Here is a 25,516-nt window from a genome sequence, read left to right on the forward strand (position 1 = left end):
TTATTTGCTCAGTGAAGGCAGGTACCATGTGAGTGACCCTTTTGGATGTAAAAACTCATAACAAGAAGCAAAGTTATTAAATTTACCTTTGGATTTAAATCAAAAAAGCTGTAGTACTTGAATCGCAGTAGTAAGGCATCATTTTCTTTCACATCTTGCTCCATGAGAGATCTAGCGGAATCCAGCCATCTAAAAACAGACAACAAAGAACTTAAAATCACACTTTGGGGCAATATCACTTATTTCTAAACATATAACAGCTTGTATGAATTGTTCCTTAATCTCCAGTATGAAGACATATCAAGCATCAGCGGCACTGTTCTTTCTGATTAGAGATCAGGCATCAGTGTTAAACAAGCCAGACTGACAATCATGGATTTGCAGGGAAAAGAATTGTTGGAATCTTGGTAATTGTAGTCACATATTTTCTGTATATGTTTTATTCTTTTAAGTGTAAATTAAAGGGGCCTGTCTCTAAGAAATTGTTTCAAATGTATTTCTATTGTGTTTGTCAAGTAATGTAAACTTCACTTACACTGTATAAATAATATAAATCTCGTTTCCTTTAGTCTTGGAATTACACACTCATAGCAAGCAGGCAGGCACCATTTTATGGACACTCTTAAGTTTTGTATGATACCAAAACCTTGTTTATGTGATATAACTGAGAATCAGATACCCATGCCCATGCAACACAATTAGCTGGTAAGAAGGGAGGTGGAAAGGAAGGAGTGCAGTGACATCTAGGAAGTACTGAATAGAAAGTGAAAGTAATTGTCTGCCCTGCCTCTATGTCTATGGCATAGAACGGGGCAGTGAATTTTTAAATGCTTTTATAAAGGGTATGGATAGGGATTGTTATTATACAGCTTTTTATGTCTGGGTGATAGGTCCACTTTAAATCTCCCTTAATAGATATGGAAAATGTCCTTTCCCATATCTACTAAATAAAACTTATAAGACATAAGTGATAAGACATAAGCCACCAGACTTCTCAACCAAGAATGAAAATCGATTTCATTTTTTAGCTACAATACATACCCTTGGTTTATTTTGGCTTTGTCAAGAAGAGTTTGCGGCTTGTACATTTTGGCTAAAATCTCCGGTGAAGTTATTGGCTGACTGACGGCAAGTATACCAGGGTTTCCTTCAGAAAGGGCACTATCTCCAAACCAGGCAGAGGTCGGTGACAAGGGGCTACCATCTCGCGAGTCGTATGTTGGTGTCATTGTTTTACTGTACAGACCAGGACTGGAATAAATACTCCCTGGTTGAAATAGGCAAAAAGTAAACACTTTGTACAAAGTCACAAAAAACAAAAGCACATTTAAAACACATCAGCAAATACTCCACAACTCAGTAAAGCAGCAAGTTGGAAACCACAGGCTTGAAACAGGACAGTGTAAAAAGCAGCAGAGCAGAGATGAAAAGAGCCCAGGACTCACCTTTAACTGGGCCAATGTAAAGAACATCAGTTCCTAGAGAAAAGATGGGAAAGAGAAGGAATGAAATAGCAAAGAGAAGGATTGCAGAGGGCCAGAGGACAGAAGCAAAGATAAATCAAGTCAAATGGATTTACTGATAAGATGCACAGTATAAAAATTCAAAATACTTAAACATCAGCTTTTCTACTACAAAATATATAAAGATAAAATGTGATTTGATATAGTCAAAACTTTAAAATCTCAGTGTCTTCCCATTGACTGCACTATTTGTTTGCCCCCCTACAGTCAACCTGTGGCCATAATTGTGGTCAAAATGGCCACTACCCTGTCCTTTATCACTAACAGCATCTGGTTCCTTCTTATCAACATGAGTTTGCTGGCAAAGAGGATCCATCTAGCTTTCGCCATGTAATTTACCAACATTCATGTCAAGAAATGCACGAACATAATGATGTTGTACAAATAAGTCTATATAACCCTTAAGAAGGCTGGAAGCCCCAGAAATCACATGAAGGGCCCCATCAGTTTGCAGGCCTGTAGTTGGTCAGCCATGTGTGAGAAACTGATGCATATCTATTTATATGATGGGCAAGCAGCAGAGTCAGAGCCCTAACAAGGATACTAATTGAATTCAGAGATCAGAGAAGGCTAAAACAGAAGTCTGCTTTCTGATTCCTAGAATCATTGCTGAAAGGGTGCACAAAGCTAGCATAAACTTGCCACGTACACATGACTGGCCTTTACAATACAACCTAACCATGAACATCAGCTTCAGACCTTTCTCCCAGGGTTAACTAGAATTTAACAGAGAAGAATTTATCAGTGATGAGGCAACAGCCCAGAAGCTACAGAATCTAGAAGTTTTCTAATACTATATAAAATGCTCAAGTATATACATTTTCTAGTTATACAATCCAGAGCATGTGCAGGGAACCATTCTTCAACACACCATGAAAACATATGTCCACAGCAAGAAAAAGGAAAAAGTATGTCCCTTCTTGTTTTAGGCCCTCAAATAAATAAGGATTATGGTATGAATTCCGCCATGTAGGAACAGCTCTACCCTCCGAGTACTTCTGAACTCACCAGAACCTGGAGTCAGCAAAGGCCCCTCAAGCTCAAGAATGTTATCCTCACACTGATCATCAATTTTTTTCTTTTTTTTCTTTGTAGGATCCCTTGGTTTCCTAAGCAGAGAAAGTTCCTCCGGATGTCGAATGTCTGCACAGAAGTTAGAGAAATTAGTAAAGGTAAATCATATTTCAGCCTATGCCCAGCTACATTAATGAACATTACAGAATACGGTTACATTTGTTTTCCCTGTGATTGCGTGGGTTTCCTCCCACGCTTCAAACCTATACAGGCAGGTTCATTGGTCCTGTGTATGTAAATGTTATAGGGACTTGGATTGTAAAGCTTCCCTGGGGCAGGGACTGATGTGAAGATATATAATTTCTGTAAAAAACTGCAAAATATATTGGTGCTATATAAGGAATAATGATGACAGAACATTGAGCTGGGGAATTCAGAGACAGTTCCAGCAATTTAGTATTTTTTTAAGTTTGCCATTTTCCTGATCAGTCAGAAAAGTTAACAAACTTAGCTTTATCAAAGCAGATAATTTTGTAAAATGTATTTGACTGCTCAAACACCCAACTGAATGGTTAACAAAGCAAATGTCTAGGCAATTGTAGCTACTCCTTTTTTAAAAAAAAAATGTTTCCATTACTGCTAATTGGCAGTAAACTGTAAAATGACTTGTGAATTGGAGCTGCTTCAGTAATCGTCCAATTGTTTTTTTGTCTTCAAAATTTGAAAGATGTAATAACAATGTGATAACTGTACCTGGTTTTCCATGTGAAGAAAAACAAACAAAGGAGGCACCTTTATATCATGAGCAACTCCTCTTAACTTTGCCTAGGTTTTCTCCCTAAACCTTAACAGAATACAGGTATACAGATATCTCCAGTAAGTTTAGAATTATGGGCCAACTGCCACAGACTCCATTTTAATCAAATAATTCAAACTACTACAGGTATGGGATCCGTTATCCAGAAACCGGTTATCCAAAAAGTCCCGAATTACGGAGAAGCCGTCTCCCATAGACCCCATTATATGCAAATAATTCTAATTTTTGAAAATGATTTCCCCTTTTCTCTGTAATTATAAAACAGTACCTGTACTTGATCCCAAATAAGATATAATCAATCAATCTTTATTTGAGGCAAAACAATCCTATTGGGTTTATTCAATATTTAAATAATTTTTTAGCAGACGTAAGGTATGGAGATCCAACTTACAGAAATATCCCTTATCCAGAAAACCCCAGGTCCCGAGCAGGTACCTGTACTACTGCTAGATCATGATCTACTATTTAGGCACCATTTGTGTAAACCGAATACAGCCAATTCTACACTGCTAACCCACACATACCTTTCAAATTGTTGGTTTTTTTGTTTTTTTTTTTCAACCAATGCTATTTATTAAGCCTAAAAACACTTTTTCTATATTTCTATTGCCAGGTCAATGGCCAAGAACACATAGATTTTTAAATGTTTATGTGTTTAAACTGGCAGGGGTAGCTGGCCTTGGAAAGAAGGACAGACAAACATTACAAAATTGTGAAAACATTTCACATCCTTTTAAGGGGAGAACGGACTTCTCGTGGTTATGCAACTCAGATAAAATAATTATATTTTCCAGTATGCAGAATTAATTCGGGCCCCAAAAAAGAGAAATACACTGAAAACTATGCTTCATCTGTGCCTGTGTATGGGAAAAAATAAATCAAATATGACACATTATAATCCATTAAAGATGCCAGAAACCAGCGATCATATTGCAACGTGGGGTGATTGCCAAGCAAGTCTGCAATTTCTAGCCAATGACAGGGGTGAAAATTGTTAACATTCTTTATGCTGCAAACTATAACCTGTTTGGGAAACAAGTAAAGTATGTAAAATACACATCCTCTGATGTAAGTAAATAATGCTCTCGTGATTATGTAACAGTGCATTTGGGAATTATGGAAATGTACTTCAGCAACTGCTGGAGCACAGTAAATTGGAAAACGGCAGCACGGGAAGGAGCTCACAGATAGCTCCAGGTCAAACCTTTAATGACATATTTGCGTGCTCCTTAGGTATTAGGTCACTAGAACTGCTGTAACTTTTGACTGAAGCATCCCCAAAAATGGCAGACCATTTTAAAGGAATACCGTCATAGGAAAACATTTTTCCAAAACACTTCAGTTAGAAGACCTTCTCTAGCAAAATACTGCATTAAAAACCATTTTTTAAAAGCACAAGACAGATTTTTTTTACAATTAATTTTGAAATTTCACATGGGGCTAGCCATATTCTTCATTTCCCAGGGTGCCACAACCATATAACCTGTGCTCTGATAAACTTTAGTCATACTTTACGGATATCATCCTACTCCCAGCAGCTCATCAGCAGAAGTATGGGAAGGTAACAAGATAGCAAAATAGCACTCAATAGTAAGAAATCCAAGTCCGGCTTGGGACTTCTCCAGTTATATGGGAGTAGAAGAAACAATAGGTTACCTGAAAGCAGTTCTAATGTGTAGCGCTGGCTCTTTCTGAAAGCTCAGACCCAGGCACAATGCACTGAGATGGCGCCTACACACCAATATTACAACTACAAAAATACATTTGTTGGTTCAAGAATAATATTTTAAATGATAGAGTGAATTATTTGCTATGTAAAAAGTGTAATTTAGAAATAAAAAGTACTCCATAAAAAAACCATGGCAGAATCCCTTGCAGCTGGAGCTCTATATAAAACCATTTTAATTTATTTTCTTTTACTTTAACTTTCTATTGGAACAATCATTAGTGGAGTCACACGTAGTGGTAGGCTGCGAGGTTCTGCTTATTTGTCTTCCAGCAATGAGCATAAAATGAGGAGATCTCTTTGCTGCTTCAGCCTTAATATATTCAAATCCCTCTGCTTGAGGGTAGGTGTATTAGATAATTTTTACAGTAGCTGCACCTGTAAATGCTGGGGATCGAATATAAAATTCCCACCTTTTGAAGGATTTCATGTCATTGTCCGCCAGTTACAAAATCCTCCTTTGTGACACTGCCCTTTACAGAGAACCATTTTAGTAACCCTAAACTTATTCCTGCGAGGCAGACTGCCTGTGCAACGATGCAGATATAGAGTGGCTGAAAAACAAGTGCACAGTGACAAATATGGCATTTATCCAGCATCTCTGGATGCCAGAAGTAAACAATCCTGCTTTCCTAAAACGTCTGTACTAGAATTTAGTTCTCTTTGGGCACAGTTTCTGCACGTTAAGAACTTGACTTAAATTTAGAAAATAATGAATTTTAGTCAAAATCAATAACTTCTACAAAATGCTATTGCCCACACAACCACCCTGCTATTGACCTAACATTACAAAACAATGTAAATGGGCAATTTAATATGCTAAGCTTACTAGAGATGCACCAAATCCAAACCTGTTTAGCCAAACCAAATCTGAACAATTAAAATTATGTGATTTTAAATCTCTGGACAGCTAAAAACACCATTTTTTTTGTTTACAAATGATGGTTCAGTTTCAATTCAGGATTTGTGCAAATCTGAAAAATGATGGACTTGGTACATTGCAAATCCTATATTATTTTGCTATTCTGTTAATCCTATATAGTCACCAACAGCTATTAGGTCTTCAACAGGTGAGTTCTGGTGCATCAGGTCCACTTTAGTTTTGGTGTAGCAACTAATTTCCTAAAAAATTGCCCCCTACTGCATCCCATTGTGTTAGATGGGTAATAACTGAAAGTAGTAAAGGTTTCAGACTATAAGTTTCAGATGTTTCACTATTAACAAATGGCTGGTACTAGGGAGTAATGACAAGCATTTTGGCATTTTGGCTCAACAGCTAGAATTCTTCAAATCCACTTTGGTGGTGCAGTTCTTTTAAGCTTATGGTGTACATTCATTTGTGAGCTTTGTTACTTGGGTCCGTGATTAAACATCACTTTCTGATGCTGGTCTCTCTGAATTGGCCTATATAGGTGATCACTACTCAAATTTACCAAAGTGTCCTCCTTAAGATACCATTTGGTTCAAGATTTGGCAATACAACTAAGCCATTTCTGATTTATTTGTATGATTACTTGTTAATGTGTGGCTATCAATAACCACTTGGCTACTGCGGCAGCATTTATTGTCTAAAATGATTTGCCAACCAGCAACAGAGGCGGCTGCACTTGTGAACAATCAATCTGGCCATCTAACTGCTCAGCCCAATTTTTACATTGTCAAGCTCATTTGTGTGTATGGCCAGATTAATTTCTTTGCTAAAAATGAAAGCAATTCTCTTCTACTGTAGAGGTCATTTCCAAAGCTGTAGATGTGGGGTGAGGAGCCTGCAGACCATTTGGCTGATGATGAACTAATACCAGCTGTCTCAGAATAATGGAAACTGGAGTTGAACAGTTCAGGCATGCCTAATGCAAACACTTTAGCACTTACCTTCCTATATATGACTATTAGATTGATGCTGTATAGCACAATGTTTCACCTTTAGTTTGCCTAAATTTTGTGTGCAAAGCAGGAGGAGACATTCTGGAGAAAGGCGCAGTGACGGTCAAAAATGTTCAATAAACCTCTAAGTTGGCTTTTCTTCTTTGCTCTTGCTATAAAGCTTTTTTTTTTTTTTACTTAGCCTATAGATTAATACAGAAAATGCTCTTCAATGTAATAAATTATGTATAAACACAGTGATGTTCAAAAACCTGTATTTGCACTGAGCTTGTACTTTCTGATAATCAGAGTAGTCCCAGGGGAAAGAGGCTGTCTGAAAACATTATGAAGCAGTATAATGCAAGCAGAAATGTAATGGATCGAATGGACGGTACCAAAAATAAAGTAACTCGAGAAGACTCTAGAGCCTCACAGATTGCTAAGAATTGTAGGCTAGGCTTTAGAATATAGGTCTGCAGTACAGGTTATAGTGGGTTAAAGACAGGGGTATTTCATTTTTGCAAGAGATGGAAAGGTCAAGGAAGTACACAGAGCTCAAGTTTACCACTACAGTTTTCAACCGAGCAGGCATCAACTAGCAATCCAGCTTTCCCTGAATAGCAACTCCCAGCATTTCCTCTTTAGAGCAATGCTTGGGAATAGTTCATTGTGTGCCAAATGGTCAAGTGATTGCTGCATTTATGATAATTAAGAGGAGAGAGTGTACCTATATTGTCTACCTTATTTTAACTCCCATGGTATCACTGGCTACAATTTGCCGTTTTAGTGTAATTTTTATGTAATGTGATAACTACTTAAAAACCACATCAGCAAAAGCTTTCATTTATTTTATTTACCACTCAAAGGAACAGAAAAGCAATTATGTGTGTGCCGTCTCCTGGCCAAAAGGCACAAAACACTAAGACAAAAAAATATCACCCATGCCTTTAGGTAGGGTAGCCACATTTTTCTCCTATTACCTCTGACAGCATATCTCCCTAAGCAGCATATTTATGGTTACAATAGTGCTTCACAGTATGCCACTGGCTCTAATTTTCCCGTTTGCAAATTAGCTATGATCATTTGGTTTCCTGAAGCCAAAGTTTTAACAACACTTTTAATCAGAGAACAAAAATAAGTAATTGCTACTACAAAGTTTTGGCAGAGATTTTTTTTTTAATCACAACAAGAATGCCCTTTTGTGTTGCTTTAAAGGAGATACAAACTCAAATTCATGGTGGTAGGGCCAATTTGTTAGGCACCCCAAATTAATCTGAGTGTCTTTCTCATTTAAGGCACCCAAACAAAGAAAGACCCTGCTGTCACCTAACCCTATGATAAAAACAGACATTTTCTGATATGTCCACACAGATTGCTAAAAAGAAGGATTCACGTGCTCGCCTGGTGATTAGGTAGAGGTGGATCAACCAACACTCAAGGCAAGAAGAGACATCAGTAGATCAGATTCTCTGTACAAAGAGAAAACTGAAATCTGATAACACTACAGGATGAACCATCCAAACTGGATTACAATAGATTCACAGATGACAGGGTAGCAAGGCTACTACTGACCAAACTATGTGACCACAGAGAGAAAATGGCTGTCTTTGATCAAACGTATAAGTGTACAGGTGGGGAGAGAAAGAAAAAAGTTCTTTTTGCCTTAAAGCCAAAACGGACATGGCTGAGCAAAATCATTTCAAGGGCACTGCTCTCAGGTGTAGTTGGAAGCATTACACACTTGAAGTATAGTGAAGCATTCAAGAGATTCTTGATTGTTGGTACTAGGAATGCAAGAATTCAAATACTTTAATCTGAGTGGAAATTACAGACTGATATTTAAGCACAGTTAGATATAAAAAAATGATATAATCTTGCAGTTCTGCAGTGTCTCCAGGTACAATTTTAGAAGTATGTATGTGACAATCACTAACATGCAGATTTTACAAAGCCCTTTATAAATCAGCCATTTACCTGGCCCACTGAATAAATTATATCTGTAAGACCTACAAATATATATAACTGGAAGTATTTTCATTTCCCAGGCATCCTGCACCAACACACACACTTGAGATTAATGCAACAACTTAATTTTTTCTTCTGTCTGGTATTTGAGACATTTCATTGAAAGTGTCACTGTCATTGTTCCATGAATTACAAAGGTCACTCAATAAGTGTGGATATTGTGAGCAACAATCAGTGTCTGTAAGAGAGTGAAATTCTTACAGTCTACACATAGAAGCAGCTTGCTTGTTGGAACAAAGTCACCACTGTGCAGCTTTCAAGGCCCAGCTCAGCAGAACACAATTAGCTATATTGAAGGCAGCTCATTAGCCAGGCCACTCACCCATTGATCAGTAAGAGACTTGAATAATAATCATGTAGCTGAGCAGAATTACAAGCTTTCACTTTTTTTTTAATGAATTGCTTCAGCCATCCCCTAAAATCAATATAGGCTCAATCTAAAGAACAGCTATGGGTCATCATTTTTGACCTTTGCAACATGAACACTTTGCTAGTCTTAATCTGCATGTATAATGCTACTGTTCTGCTACAGAACGACATTATAATGTATATTTTGTAAGCATAAAAAAAGAGGCAGTGCTATACCTGTACTCACAAGGACATGAATGAATGCATTAAACTTGCCAAATAGTAACACAAGATTTTTGTTATCAATATCGGACAGCATTTTGACATAAACTGCATTTATTTCTGCAATATGGCAAAGCCAAAGAGGTACTTTGCTTAGGAATACAGAGCTGTCTTTGATGGGGCATGTAAGTGTAGGCAAAATTGTGGAAGTTGATGCAAATAATTTCTGCTGTGCACCACAGATGTCTTCTTGTTTCTGGGGAAAGGCTGATATTGCGGGACATGGTAGAAGTATATAAAAATGCAAAACAGTAGATGTAGTTCTGCTGGTCCGCTGCAGGTTTGATTATAATAAATAGGACTCGCATAAGATATTTTTCCTAGGTCTCACCACATCATTTCAGGATACCCTGTAGGAACAGGCAACACCAAATGTAACACCAACAGACTGCAGCTACCTTTTCCAGCTCAGCCACCTGGTGGATTCTACAACTGCAAACACTTAAGTGCTATAAAATATCTGAAAAATTCCTTTTGCTCCTCTAAAGGACTGCCATCTTGAAGGCATCACCCCTCAGCCACAAATATGAACACCAACAAAACATCTGTGCATTGTACAGGCTGCTAGCTTTATGTCACCAAATACTTCCAATAAGCAAACCTAGGTGATCTCTGCAGCACCGCATATGGCATTCTCTCATTTTTATACAGGTATGCAAGAAACAGAAATAACGTTTGCGGCTAATCTCAAAGAAGCCTTTGTGTGATTCTCACCTACAATGGACAGTGGTTTGCTTTGTGTCTCTATAACATAAAAATATGTAAATGGGAAAATGTGTGTGTGTGTGTGTGTGTGTGTGTGTGTGTGTGTATGTACATATATATTTTTTTATTTTTATTTTTTTTTCATTTTTTTTTTTATTTAAGCCATATAACTCGGATCCCACTTTAGCCCAGGTTTCAAGATTAACACTAACCAGAAAAAGAACTCCACCACTCTAAGGTGAGAGATTTTACAACTTGATGTTATGTGGTCTCCTAACAAACTGTTGACACCTCAGTGGCTGTAAACATCACTTCAAATCTGTTGTTACAAAAGCCAGGTAAGATAGCAGTTTGGTGCATTTCAAAGCAGATGTATATTACATGACACTTACTGAAGGTTTTGCAGATGTCGGAGACAGCTTTGAAGACCTTGTCGGAGAAGTTTACTTTTACTTTTACGTACTTCATGTTTGGGAGCTGCAGCCGTAGCAGTTTGTGCTGAGGTGTAAACTGCAGCTTGGCATCTGCTTGGATGCCATATTTGTCTAGCGTCCAGTGGGTTTTGAGGAGCCACGTTTTCTTCTTTTCCCACCATAGCGCATGATCTGACCAATCTTTCTTAACATCTAGAAGAATCAAAGCAACAAAAATTAGCTTTGCTAAAAATATATTTTGGAAACAGATAATATATATCATAACCCGATAGCTAGCAACAATACATCTCCACATATGCCATTACTTGCTCTACAGTGAGTGGGTGATTGGAATGCAGAGGGGCTTGTGGCAGATACGCTGGGAGGGAAGGCTACTGAAGGGAAGCCGGTGGCAGAGTAGCTTAGCTGGTTGCTAAGCAACGCGACGCACGGAGGCGGGATATTCAAAGCCAAAACCAGGAAGAAGCTGATGGCAGCGCGTAGGGGAAAGAAGCTTTCAAGCCCTGCAAGATGGCGAAGACCCTATATACTCGATAGAAAAGTGGCGATTCTGATTTTTTACTGATACTTTATAGAAATGCAGTATGCAGCAGAGTATTTCAAGTAAAAACTGTAAGTTGATTGATTGGGGCTGGGATGTCTAAATGGTGTTACTGGTCCTTTAAGTTCTATAAACAGCAAATACAAGTTCACCGTTGTGTAAAGATTCCTCAGTAGTAGAAGACAACCCAATTAATGATAACATTTTACACATTTAGCATATAAAGGATTCATATATTGTGTTCAGGCTGCTCTCAGAGTTTGGCTAATAAGGGACACTGACAGCAGAAATTGTTTTCTTTTCACAATATATGGTCAATTACATGGCTAGTTGGTTGACAGTCTGCTCATGTTTCTCCCAATTTCCTTAATTACACATATCTCCAGAGGTTTCAGCCCTCACAGAGACATCTTGATGGCTGGGCTATGTCATTATCACTTATTTCATAAAATGTAGTGCTTATCCATAAAGCATTTCAATTAGAATGTCTGATTTAATATTACACTGGCCCAATAAGATTTTGCTTGCATTTGGTTTTACCTTAGAATATCATTCACTAGATGTCTGAACTAAAAAGATAATAAGGGGAATTTAATGCAGCCTGCATCCTTTCATTACAACTAAGTCAAGGACATTATGTACTGACACTTTTTATCAAATATATGAGGGATGAAACCTTTCCATGAACTGCGGATCATATAATACTAAACATGATTTACAGAAAAGTGCAGACAACGAAGCAGTATCTGTTCAAGGACTTTATCCATTATAAGCTAGAAAGATGATCACTGAACATTTTCTCCAGGGTTACATTCAATTTGCGAGTGGGTATCAAATGAATAAAATAGGTGCAACAATTACAACAAAGAGGTTCAAAGGTTATCTAGCTGTGCCAACTCTGAGATTGTGAAGTTTCACTCAATAGTCAAGAAAATCTCTAGGATGGACCAGTTTGCATTGGTGATGGTGTAGGTTTATAGAAACTAACCTATTGTAACTAATTTTAAACCAAATGCAAACATTCCAGCTAACCCATCTGCCTCCTTATTATGTATGATATAGAACAAAACCTATCAGTCCTCCTGTGACTTAGATCACCAAGTCTTGGAAGATAGTTTTTTGAAGAGAAAACTTCCATGATTACCTTTTCTGCCATTAGTCTGGAATTCAGCAACTAGAGGTTTTAAATGAAAAGGGGTTTTCTTTCATAAAGATAGCTGTTGTGTCTCCATAAGCTTTAAAATTTATTGCAACAAGGAACATATTGTGAAAATAGGTTTTCCTTAGTAAGTCATCAAAATTGTAGCTAAAAATTTATTTTATAACAGACTCAAAAAAGTGGGATCCATTATCCAGAAACCCTTTATTAAACTTTGCTTAAAATAGCTTCTAAGAGAGATGACTTCCCTTAATTCAAACAGTTCAAGCAGTTCAAGCAGTTTTCTCTGCAAGAATAAACTAATAATACGAGATTCCAACTAAGATATAATAAATCATTATTTGAGGAAAAACAACCATATTGGCTTTATTTAAGTTTTAAATATTTTTTTAGTAAACAAAGTATAGGGAACACTCTCAGCATCTTACAAATAGAACCCAGATAGTGCCTTTTGGAGCACTAGAACATTTTCTGGTCAAGCCCAATGCCAACGATTTTATGCACTTGTGCCTGTATGTTATGCATTCACTTACAAATGAGATCCCTGCAATGTAGAGCTTACAATCTACTATGTCTCATATCACATAGATTTAAATTTCTTATTTTTATATTATAATGCTTGTCCTCCCTGTATATACATTTCTATGTTGTAAAAATTGTACAGCATTGCGTATCCAACAGTGTTACATAAATGAGGTCAGTCATACATATATTTTACAACTGTGACTGGATCCACAATTCACAAAAGTGTTGCTAAAAAAGGAGTTATAGTATGTTTTTGAAACATTAGCTTATTTTTATTTTCAAGCACTCTAAAAGTCAGAATGAAAGATGAATTAAACTGCTGCCACATTGCTAGGTTAAGGAAGCCCTAGCAAGTATCTATTACAATAAAGAAAGGCAAAACAAAAAAGTCATTTTGCAAATAACCTTAGAATTACGCTGTCTACACAGTGTCTGACTGGCCCACGAAAGGATTGCAGTCGTAAAACAGTTACAATTTCCCTAATGTTATTTCAGTGTGTGTGCTGCAGGGGATTCCTACATTGCCGAAACATTTAATCAAAATTTTCCCATGTATCTAACAAACCAGCATTTCCTGCCCCAGAACAGCCTGAAACGAATTTTACTCAGCTTAAAGCAAGTACTCATTTGGCGCTAGAAAGATTTATTATTACAAAGTAGTGGTGGCCTAATTGCCTCCCTTCTTAGGCATCTGTTGGGAGGATGGTTATAAAGGCATCTCTCTACAGGGAAATGCATTAGGGTTGCAAGAATAATATTGGGTATTATTAGCTCATGTGACCTTAGTCTTATGGCAAATTTCCACAACAATAATAAGATCCTTAAGCACCTTTATTATAAAAGGAAATCATTTACATAATGCTTTTTTCCCCCCATGGGATTCAAATCACTGTGCTGCCACAGGGAATCAAACCAGGGTCTCTAACATGAAATCCCACATCAAAAGCTGATCTGATATAGGAACAATATAATATATTTATTATTATTATTAATAATACTTGTATGTATACACACACATTTTTAATATTGTGGATTGTGAAACTTCTGACATCATGCCTGTGATTAATGAGCACAGCCAGTGCTGTCCAACTTCTGTGGTACCTAGGGCCAGAATTTTCTTTTGGAAGTCAGTTTCACCCACTCCCTTTTTAAACCACACCCCATATTAACACAAATATTTTTAAGACCATATCCACATTAATGGTGGCAGTACAGCAAAAAGACAAATGTTTGGTGCTCACTGAAGGGATATCACCTATCACTCATTTCTGAAAAAGTTCAATAAGTCATATTAATTCCTAACCTTAAATCCGTATGGCTCATTTTCCTCTGTGGATAGCACAACAACCCTCAGCACATAATAATACACTTTGGAGACCCCCTCTAGGGTTTACCTCCCACGGGCAGCATAGGGCAGGCAGAGTATGGAACACATAGGCAGCATAGGGCAGGCAGAGTATGGCAAACACGGGCAGCATAGGGCAGGCAGAGTATGGCACACACAAGAAGGGGGGAACAGAGAAGGCAGAGTATGGCACACACAGTCATTGTAGGCAGGCAGAGTATGGCATAAGGGTTTACAGCCCGATTCCGAAGTGTGAACAATGCAGGGGGCCAGTTAAGGTCAGTACTGATACCATTTGAACCTTATACAAAAGTTAGCAGTCACAGCAGCCAGATAGATGGGGGCCATATGCAGCCCGCCAGTTGGACAGCACTGCTTTAGGCTGATGACACACGTGGAACCATTAAGTTAGCTTAAAAGCAACCAGAAAAGCCTTTTCTATCTTACCACTAACTTTATTATGGAAAAACAAAGTAGCAAGTACTGGAACTTTCAGACTTTTTGCATTTAAATTATCATGGTGACAATTTCTGGCTCCATCCAGCCAGTGCAGGGTAAGAAAGTGCCCCAAAGCCCCAGCTTTATCCAACTAATTGTAGTGCTGGGCGGTATACCGGTATATACCGAACACCGTTTTTTTTTTTTTTTTAAAAATGATAAAAAATTTTAACTTACCGGCATACCGGTGTGGGCGCCTCCTGGCAATTTTTCTTACTATTTCCGGGTTGCGCGCGCTGACGTTACGTGCGCGCTGACGTTACGTGCGTGCTGACGTCACGCGCGCAACCCGGAAATAGTACGAAAAATTGCCAGGAGGCTCTGTGAGCTGTCGGGGGTGCCTGCGGCTGCCTGGCCAGTAAGTTATATTTATGTGAAGGGGATGGGGTGGTGTTTGGGGTTGGGGGGGTCACCTAATCATGCATGGGGAAAAAAAATACAGTCAAATACCGTGATACCGAAATAATAAAAAAAATACCGTGATATAAATTTTTGGTCATACCGCCCAGCACTAACTAATTGTAATAGGAACCATCTGAAAGTGCCAGTACTGGAAGGTCTGGGCCATAAAATGAACCTCCAAAATGAGATAGTACAACATGAAAGCTATCTTTTTAGCTAATTACTAATAAATATCTGAACTGGTCTCCCTCTTCAACAGTATCAAATGTTTTTTTGGTTTTTTTTTTTTACCAGACTTGTATCTAAGATTGCAGATAAGGGAGTACAAACCATCTGCTCAGTTGATTCTCTAACTACAAGGGAATAACCACTATAGGTCAAGTGTACAGATTTATCAGACTTATTTATCACCAATACAGAAAACAAATTTCTAAATGTTAATATTGCAAAGAAAATGTCCTATAAAAAATATTTTTTGTAGTTGCATACAAAATATTTCCTTGGACTTGGGTGCCCAATCCAGTAAGTGAGAAGCCAGATTCCTATTTAGTCGCCTAACGGCTCTGGACAAATCCAAACCTTGCAAAAAAATCTTGGCAACAAGACAAATCCTAATGTGAATTCTGGCTTTGGTGCATTATATATTTGCCATGCAAGCTTTCAAAGAATCCAGTAAAAATCCTCTCTAAATACCTTTCGAGAAAAAGACACTAAACCTGCCAAGTATGTCACAAATACATTTCAAGGTGCAGCAAGCTGATTAGATGCTGACAGCACATCTGGATTGGAAAAACATATACGTATTTAAGTGAAGCAAAATGAAGCCTATTATGAGCTCTAAGATTTGTGAAAGTGTGTGCACTTTTATCCAAACGGCAGCAATATAAAGCTGGTGTTTGGTCAGTATAACACTAGTGGGCACATTTACTAATCCACGAATCCGAATCCCGAATGGGAAAAAATCGGATTGGAAACGAGCATTTTGTGACTTTTTCGTATTTTTTGCGATTTTTTTGTCGCCGTTACGGCTTTTTTGCAAATTGTCGGGACTTTTTCGTATTGAGCGCTCGTAAACGGCGGGCAAACCTTTCCGACTTTGCATGATTTTGGAAGCCTCCCATAGGACTCAATGTCACTCTGCAGCGCCAACCTGGCCCAAGGAAAGTCACGATACTGAAGCTTGAATGAATCCAAAACTTTGGTACTCGGCGCGACAATTCGCGAAAAAGTGGTGACGGCGACGGAAAAAAACGCAAAAATACCAATCATTACGGAAAAAACGCATTCAGACACTTTTCGGACCTTCGTGGATTACTAAATGTGCTCCTAGGTTTGGTTTGAAAAATCTCATGAGCCAAACCCAGAAACAGCAGTATGTTTTTATTTAAACAGTTCTATGTATTTATACACAGCACTGTGAACCCTTTGGATTTATGTTTTTTGTAAGGGTAAATACACACACAAAAAAACACTACTACTCTTTGCACATGAAAAAGCTTGGGAAGAAGTACAGGTGCATTATTAAGCACAAGCTGTTACCTTGCATAGAAGCCAGCAGGCCCCATAAGGCATTAACTTGGCATTAGCTAAACATACCTAATAAAGCAGCACATCTCATACTGAAAGTCTAGCCACATAAAACTTTTCCAGGGATAATGAAACATGTATTTTATCATACTGGCTTCCAGGCAAGGAAAACACATTTATTCCTTCCCTGTAAGTAAAAGGAAAAAAAAAAGTATATTATACTTTTAACTATATATTATTTTATTGAAATACCCAGGAAAGCCCCTACATATGATACTGTTAATAACATGGGAGTGCCCAAAAAATATGGAAGAACATTTCTGTTGTTGATACTCTATAGTTGTGTGATGTGTCTGAGGTTTTTTTGAAATTTCTATTGGCTAAGTTACAATGTTTTACTTTTCTCTTTGCAGATATTGATAAAATAAGCTATGTAATTATTAAGGTTTACATGTATTGTAAAAACTAATAAAAAGTTGAAAAAAAAAAAGAAAAGTATGGTCATCAGATACACTGCACAGGGATCTAGGATGAAGGGTTTGGCTGACTGGGTAAAGTGGAAAATCAGGTTGCCCAATGGACCTGTAGCAAGGTCTATAATGCAGCAGTCTGAGCTAGCTGCACTACATGATGCCTATCCAATGTGTGGGCAGATGCTACAAATACATCAGAGATGACACAGGATTCCTCCTCTGCTATCAGCAGGTATAGCTATGTTATACACCACGGCTAAAGCAAGCAATAAGGCATTTCAAGTTTAGCACAACATTCTTCTCTGCAAGTGGCATAGAGTTAATATAATAAAATAGAAAAACTGACAAGCTAATTGTATAGCTCTTGACTAAAGAGGAAAAGGCCCACAACAAAAAGAAATTTACGCACAAGCTTTTTCCTGATGTTCATTCATTTTAGAGAGTTTGTTTTCTCTTTTTTTTAAATTGCTCAGCACAACAGAGGAGAACAGGATATACTGGTACTTTATTAACAAAGCACAATAACTAGTGCAGGGAAGATGCTTAGGACTATATTTGATTCTGTGTACAAGCTTGTCCCTAATGTATAGTGCCAAGATTCCTGAGGCAATTTGAGTTTATGTGCAGAAGACAGAGTTTTAATTATACCAAGACTTTTTGGCTCATGGCAATGGAAAGTTAACTCTTTTTGAGGTTGGCAAGGGCTTCAGCATATTAAAGTTAATGCCCCAATGCGGCAATGACTAATCCTCACTATTTATAGAATCCCTCAATGGGCACTAGACCTGCAAGGTAGTGCATGATCTTAATTAGTGCCAAACATCATACTGAGTTTATTTAATGCTTAAATGTAATTTATATACTCAAGGTATTGTAATTTTAATTACATAAAACCCTTGATCCAGAAAATCCAGGTCCCAAGCATTATGGAAAATTGATCCCAAAACTCAGTAACATTTAGATTCAGTGGTCATGGCATTGGTTTCCCCTTTAAGCCAGCAGAGTTCTTACGTGACATTAGAAATAAAACCAACATAATAAATATATTAAGGTACATTATATTATGATGGAACTGGCAGATATGCTAGAGCAGTGGTCCCCATCCAGTGGCTCGTGAGCAACATGTTGCTCACCAACCCCTTGAATGTTGCTCTCCATGGCCTCAAAGTAGGTGCTCATTTTTGAATTTCTGGTAAGGAGGCAAGTTTTGGTTGTATAAAAACCAAATATAATGCTAAACAGAGCCTTCTGTAGGCTTCCAGTACACACAGGGGCTATTAAGTAGCCAATTATAGCTCTTATTGGCACCCCCAGAAATCTTTTTCGTGCTTGTGTTGCTCCCCAACACTTTTTCCCTTTAAATGTGGCTCACGGGTATAAAAGGTTGGGGATCCCTGTGCTAGAGTGAATGCACCCTGCTGTGCAGTTTTTGTTTAACAAAAAGATGTTTGGGGCTTAACAATTTTTCCAAAGTAACTATCGATATTTTGATTATGTATAGGCGTATATATTTTGGGAATACCAACAATTTACCTACTTCTTCATGCTCCTCAAAATGTATAGAAACAGATGAAAGTCAACATTTTATTAGGATTACTCTGCTTTAACCCACCCCTGATTAGGCCCTTGCAGCCTTCTCAAAATTTATTCTGTTCTCTCCTAACAGACTCTAATCTTTTCAGACAGGGAAACTTTAATTTGTATTAACTCTTTTGTGTTTACACTTTGGACAGCGTACCCTTGAGTTACTACTATATAAATAAACAATACATAGTGAATGTGGTGCTACATGTCCTTACAATTCCACTTGACACGTGGCTGTGAAGAGCTTTCAGACATTGTGGGTCAGGGTAAACTAAAGTTAGCCATACAAGAAGCAATTTAGTTCTCAGTCTAGCCAGTTATATCCACATTGCCAGACTGCCATTCTGTGTGGGGGCATTTAGAGTTGGTGGTATGAGACCTCTTTGGATTACCACTGCTTGTAGCAATTCAAATGCCTTGTGTGCCAAAGCCCTTGGCAACAGATAGGATACACGTGGCAAGCACTCAGTGCAGAAAGATAGCAAAACAAGCAGATCCTTGTAAGAAACACCTTTTTGCCAGGAAGCTGCCTGAGAAGAAGAGGGTACATATCTCCCAGACAGTAATTAGCCAAACAGGGATGATTACTCCAGGCACTTAGCAGATACAGGCGCTCCCATGTGGTGAAAGAACCGTAAAAAGAAAAGTTTTGCTGATAATAGAAGTTTTAAAGCACAGCAGGAGACGGAGCCTTAGTAATGAGATAATCAAAGGTACATGGAAAGAAATGTACAAGGAACTCTGAAGATACTGGGCAGAAAACTTGGTTTCAGAGGCATGCAACAATATAAGCAAACTTCAGGAAGTATCTGTGAGAATACACTTGTTTCCTACAACAATACAGCTATCTAGGAAACCGTCTACGGACACAAGAAGTATCTTCGCTCAGACACTCATCTTAGGGCAAGGGCACACTAAATGGATTCACCAATTTCTGCACAGGCATTTTTAATAGACAGAGGAAATCCTCTTATGCGCACACCCCTGTTGCTCCAGTGACAGACCCAGCGTCAGCACGAAAAAGTCTTTGTATCTTCTTACCAACATGTGCTTTGTGTAGTTCCACCTAGGCCAACACTGGGCCTGTCAATGGAGATATGAAAGTGTGTGCATAAGTGCAAATCCACTTTCCTCAGTATCTATTAAAAAAAATGCATTGTAAAGTGGTCAGTCCACTTAGTGTGTCCTTGCCATTACCCCAAAGATATTAAACACAAAAACACCAATTAGCCTTATGGTATATATGTTAGTTCTTGTCTGCAGGGACAGTTAACCTGCCTGTTTCCTTCTGAAGTGCAGGAGGAAATCCATGTATATACAGGGAGAACTTCCACACTCCATGCAGACTGTAGACTGGTAAGATTTAAAACCAGAACCACAAAGCTGCAGGGCACTGATATTAAATACTTGATCATTGTGCTAGTCTTGCAACAAAAATTGCTTATTGAGCAAATGTATAACTATTTTCATTAAGTGTCATGCCATACCTAACAATTCCTTTTCAACAAAAGAGCTCTCTGTCTTATTACACAAGAAAAGAAAGAGCACTTATCATCCAATCCCCATACTTGATCAAAATAATGTCCAATTAACAGTTTTAAACAATAAAGAAGTACTCTCCTCTCTTCAGAAGGCCAAGATGTCCAGCATAGAGTAAATGGATTATTCCCTCATGTTCCCATTGCTTAAAATCTGCATATGGATTGAATTAGCACTTATCTCCCCAAAGTGTTAACTTCACTGGTTTTTTAAAGAATGTTTACCTCCGTTTTTCCAGCTAGACAGACATTATGGAATGCGCTGTGACACAGTACTGCCCTCTTTGTATTCCTAAGTAGCAGAGAGAAAAAATCAAGCATGCAAAAACCAGGCAAACAAAGCTACTAAACTACTGTATTTAAATATGTAAATTGTACTGCCCATTTAGTATTTACCTACAAGCCTCTAACACAAGGGTTGTTCTGACTATGCACAGGGCTGCTGTACATTGGAAATTGTACAGCACCTCAATGCAATGCAAAAAGAAAGTTACTATCAAACAAAAACTGAGTTTTAGTTGTTCTATAAGCAGTCACACTTTTTAAACATTTCTAAAGTATGACTACATATTGCTATTTGCTGTTTTAGGCAAACAACTTATTTTACGTTTTGGCCACGCTGGTTGTTCACATAACCAGCAATATATACCCCCAACTGTAAAATACAGTGGTGTGAAAAACTATTTGCCCCCTTCCTGATTTCTTATTCTTTTGCATGTTTGTCACACTTAAATGTTTCTGCTCATCAAAAACCATTAACTATTAGTCAAAGATAACACAAGTAAACACAAAATGCAGTTTTTAAATGAGGGTTTTTATTATTTAGGGAGAAAAAAAATCCAAACCTACATGGCCCTGTGTGAAAAAGTAATTGCCCCCTGAACCTAATAACTGGTTGGGCCACCCTTAGCAGCAATAACTGCAATCAAGCGTTTGCGATAACTTGCAACGAGTCTTTTACAGCGCTCTGGAGGAATTTTGGCCCACTCATCTTTGCAGAATTGTTGTAATTCAGCTTTATTTGAGGGTTTACTAGCATGAACCGCCTTTTTAAGGTCATGCCACAACATCTCAATAGGATTCAGGTCAGGACTTTGACTAGGCCACTCCAAAGTCTTCATTTTGTTTTTCTTCAGCCATTCAGAGGTGGATTTGCTGGTGTGTTTTGGGTCATTGTCCTGCTGCAGCACCCAAGATCGCTTCAGCTTGAGTTGACGAACAGATGGCCGGACATTCTCCTTCAGGATTTTTTGGTAGACAGTAGAATTCATGGTTCCATCTATCACAGCAAGCCTTCCAGGTCCTGAAGCAGCAAAACAACCCCAGACCATCACACTACCGCCACCATATTTTACTGTTGGTATGATGTTCTTTTTCTGAAATGCTGTGTTACTTTTACGCCAGATGTAACGGGACACGCACCTTCCAAAAAGTTCAACTTTTGTCTCGTCGGTCCACAAGATATTTTCCCAAAAGTCTTGGCAATCATTGAGATGTTTTTTAGCAAAATTGAGACGAGCCATAATGTTCTTTTTGCTTAAAAGTGGTTTGCGCCTTGGAAATCTGCCATGCAGGCCGTTTTTGCCCAGTCTCTTTCTTATGGTGGAGTCGTGAACACTGACCTTAATTGAGGCAAGTGAGGCCTGCAGTTCTTTAGATGTTGTCCTGGGGTCTTTTGTGGTCTCTCGGATGAGTTGTCTCTGCGCTCTTGGGGTAATTTTGGTCGGCCGGCCACTCCTGGGAAGGTTCACCACTGTTCCATGTTTTTGCCATTTGTGGATAATGGCTCTCACTGTGGTTCGCTGGAGTCCCAAAGCTTTAGAAATGGCTTTATAACCTTTACCAGACTGATAGATCTCAATTACTTTTGTTCTCATTTGTTCCTGAATATCTTTGGATCTTGGCATGATGTCTAGCTTTTGAGGTGCTTTTGGTCTACTTCTCTGTGTCAGGTAGCTCCTATTTAAGTGATTTCTTGATTGAAACAGGTGTGGCAGTAATCAGGCCTGGGGGTGACTACACAAATTGATATTGAAATTGAAAATTGAAATTGATAAACCACAGTTAAGTTATTTTTTAACAAGGGGGGCAATCACTTTTTCACACAGGGCCATGTAGATTTGGAGTTTTTTTTCTCCCTTAATAACGTAAACCTTCATTTAAAAACTGCATTTTGTGTTCAATTATGTTATCTTTGACTAATAGTTAATGGTTTTTGATGAGCAGAAACATTTAAGTGTGACAAACATGCAAAAGAATAAGAAATCAGGAAGGGGGCAAATAGTTTTTCACACCACTGTATAAGAGGACACCTTATCAAGCCATTTATGGACATAAAAGTACAAATATGACGTCCATGGGCAGGGAGATCACTTCTATAGCACTGTGAACATCTGGAATAGATCAGTGCTGCCCACAATATGTTTTCCCTCACTCCCTGAAACTGCCACGTCATTACTGTGTCACACTTTGCTTTCCTTGTGAAATGCAAACCTACCAGAACACAAACCCATTTGTGCAAATGTTTAACCTAAAGACAAGGGGGGGAAGGAGGCAAGTCAGAGTGCTCAGAGCAAAGTATATTATTAACCACTCTTTTAGAAACAGTTTCGGATTTAAAAACAAAACAAAAAAAAACAAAACAAAAAACAACTTCTATATATTATAAATTTCTCCCACACTTATTTTCCATCAAAATAAAGAAAAAACAAAAAAACATACCCATAAGTCCCCCAGTGTGAGAGTCCCATTTCATAGAATCATTAAAGCAAGGCAAACTTAAAATTACAGGCACTGGTTTTAGCTAGCGGGACCACACTATTTCAGGTTAATAGAGCTAAACTAGCAGAAGTTCACATATTTTTCAAGATTTAATGACGTTAAGTTAAGCATTCCTTAATATACTAAGTAGAGCTTGCATGTAACACAGGCCATGGCTCCAACTGTCTTCGCTTCAGAAATTCTGGTTTGTTATTAAATCCTGTTTTGGAGGTTCAAACCTTAATAAATGCTTAAATGTGGCAGCTGTTTAAAAACTGAACAATTTAGAACTTTTTCTATTTTCCCCACAGTGTTTAAATGATACACAATTTTAATGGCACCTATGACTGTTGTGAAACCCCTTCTCTGGCTTTGTATCTACAGATCAGAAACCCTACACTGTACTAACTAGGCTAATGAACAAGTAAAATGGCTTTTGCGCTGTTGAGTGCTGTATGAAGGGTGTGCAGGGTTTGGCTGTAGAGATGCCTGGCCTTCTCCCACTACCTGACCCCTATAAAACATTCCTAGAGCCTGCCACAGACACCATATTTCCATTTTAAATAAATGGAAAATTGCAGCAGGCAGCCAAAGGCATTTTCCCTAATTATGACATACCTTACGTACAGCTCCTAGCATATTCTGCTAGCTAAATCAAAGGTAAGCTGCTAGGAGGACACCCTTATAATCTTTGTTTATTCATACCAGAGGGAGATCCAATTGTTGCCAAGATATGAAAACATGAACCATATACATATATATACACATAGATCCTCCTGAAAACTAAACAAACATGAATAATTGTAAACCGGGGAAAATGCTTGACCCTGGTACTGACTTGGGCTGAAACCTGCATCCAATCATTTAGGGGAAGCATGATGATCTCACATGATCTTGTGTTCTATCTTAAGATGTTGCTGTTTTGGGGAAAAAAATCCTCACAGAAAGACAGCTCGGCTGAATAGCTTCCCTTTGGCAGCCACAACAATAAGCTACAAATGTTTCTAGTCTCCTTATTTGTATAGGTCAGGATGACTTGACAGGTGGGCAGGACTTTCTGCACATATTCCATACAGAAGGCCAAACTGCTTCCCCCCATAATCAAATACAGTTTAGTCTAAAAGCAGTCAAGCATTATACATTGTTCAAGGCACAGGCATTTCCCCATTATGTTAGACAACTATATTTCCCTCTCCTGACCTGGGTGTGAGGCAGATTCTCCTGTGCTATTTATAAATATTAGATCCATAGGAAGCTACTAAATGCCTATGCTTACAGACCTCCATGCATGAACACAAACATACAGCAATGCTATTTCTGGATATGGTCACTATTAAAAGCATATCCCATCCCCAGTCCATGCATGTGGATTGATTTACTGCAACAGGTAAAAAAAAAAAAGAAAAAAAAAATCACATGAAGTTGATGCATGCATCTAAAGGATTACTGCTAAACATTCAGCCTGCTGAGCTGCAAAGCCCCATGTGCACCATCAGCCTTAGCCTTGTCTAAGCAGCCATAATGAAAGTGCATCTTGCTAAATAAATACATGATGCGTTTAGACATTAGATAGCAACATATACTGAAGTACATGTTTAATGAATCAACTTGCAAATAGCACTTCTCAAGTTTTGCTTGTACAAGTATGGGACCCATTATCCAGAATGCTAGGGACCTGGGGTTTTCCGGATAAGGGGTCTTTCCGTAATTCGTATCTCCTATCTTAAGAATATTAAGAAAATTATTTAAACAGTATTTAAAACCAATTGTTTTTGTACTAAAACGGATTAATTATATCTTGGGATCAAGTACAAGGTACGGTTTTATTGTTACAGAGATAAAGGAAACCATTTTTAAAAATTTGAATTATTTGATTAAAGTAGAGTCTATGGGAGATGGGCTTTCCATAATTTGGAACATTGGATAATGGGTTTCCGGATAAGGCGTCCGATACCTGTAATAATAAGTGCCCTTTGCCAATGTGAAGGTAGCTTAGAGGGCAGTTTTTGCTACAGGGACTTGTATCAGAACACCAGATTTTTTTATCAAATTTATTACATTTTGTAATGTCACATCTTGTGACAAGCAGGCTTTTATTAAGAGTTTTAGGTGGGTATGGAATAACTACATATCCAAGTATTTCCAGTGTTTACGAATGGATTTTGACTAAAACAGGCCACATATGAGTTAATTTACCAATTAGAGTACAAGGACCCACCCAGAGATGTGTTTGTTTGGCTGAAGACAAGATCAGTGCCTCTATGTGCTAAATGGGACCTAATGTATGTAGTCATGCTGGCCACAAACCCAGATGTTATTCTAATACAATAACCATACAGATTTATCCCAGAGGTCAGAGATTTATCCTCTATGTCGGCTGAGGGAGGAAAAAAAGATGACCCATACAGTTGATATTGTTCCTTACAA

General features: G+C 38.1%; 1 protein-coding gene across 6 annotated transcripts in view; it reads right to left on the reverse strand.

Moving 5' to 3' along the window:
• The window catches only part of fermt2 (fermitin family member 2), a 60,616-nt gene that overhangs the window by 22,793 nt on the left and 12,307 nt on the right, over window positions 1-25,516 (reverse strand). For 3 of the 6 annotated variants that reach the window (XM_031892051.1, XM_031892048.1, XM_031892047.1), the window contains exons 3-7: window positions 10,696-10,929; window positions 2,532-2,666; window positions 1,446-1,478; window positions 1,042-1,267; window positions 87-189 (exon numbers count right to left, since the gene is read on the reverse strand). In XM_031892051.1, the coding sequence (XP_031747911.1) occupies window positions 87-189; window positions 1,042-1,267; window positions 1,446-1,478; window positions 2,532-2,666; window positions 10,696-10,929 (731 nt within the window). The remainder of the gene's footprint in view (window positions 1-86; window positions 190-1,041; window positions 1,268-1,445; window positions 1,479-2,531; window positions 2,667-10,695; window positions 10,930-25,516) is intronic. The other 3 variants (XM_031892052.1, XM_031892050.1, XM_031892049.1) reach the window with 1 other exon arrangement.

Source organism: Xenopus tropicalis, chromosome 8 (genome assembly GCF_000004195.4).
Source record: "Xenopus tropicalis strain Nigerian chromosome 8, UCB_Xtro_10.0, whole genome shotgun sequence".
Taxonomy (NCBI): domain Eukaryota; kingdom Metazoa; phylum Chordata; class Amphibia; order Anura; family Pipidae; genus Xenopus; species Xenopus tropicalis.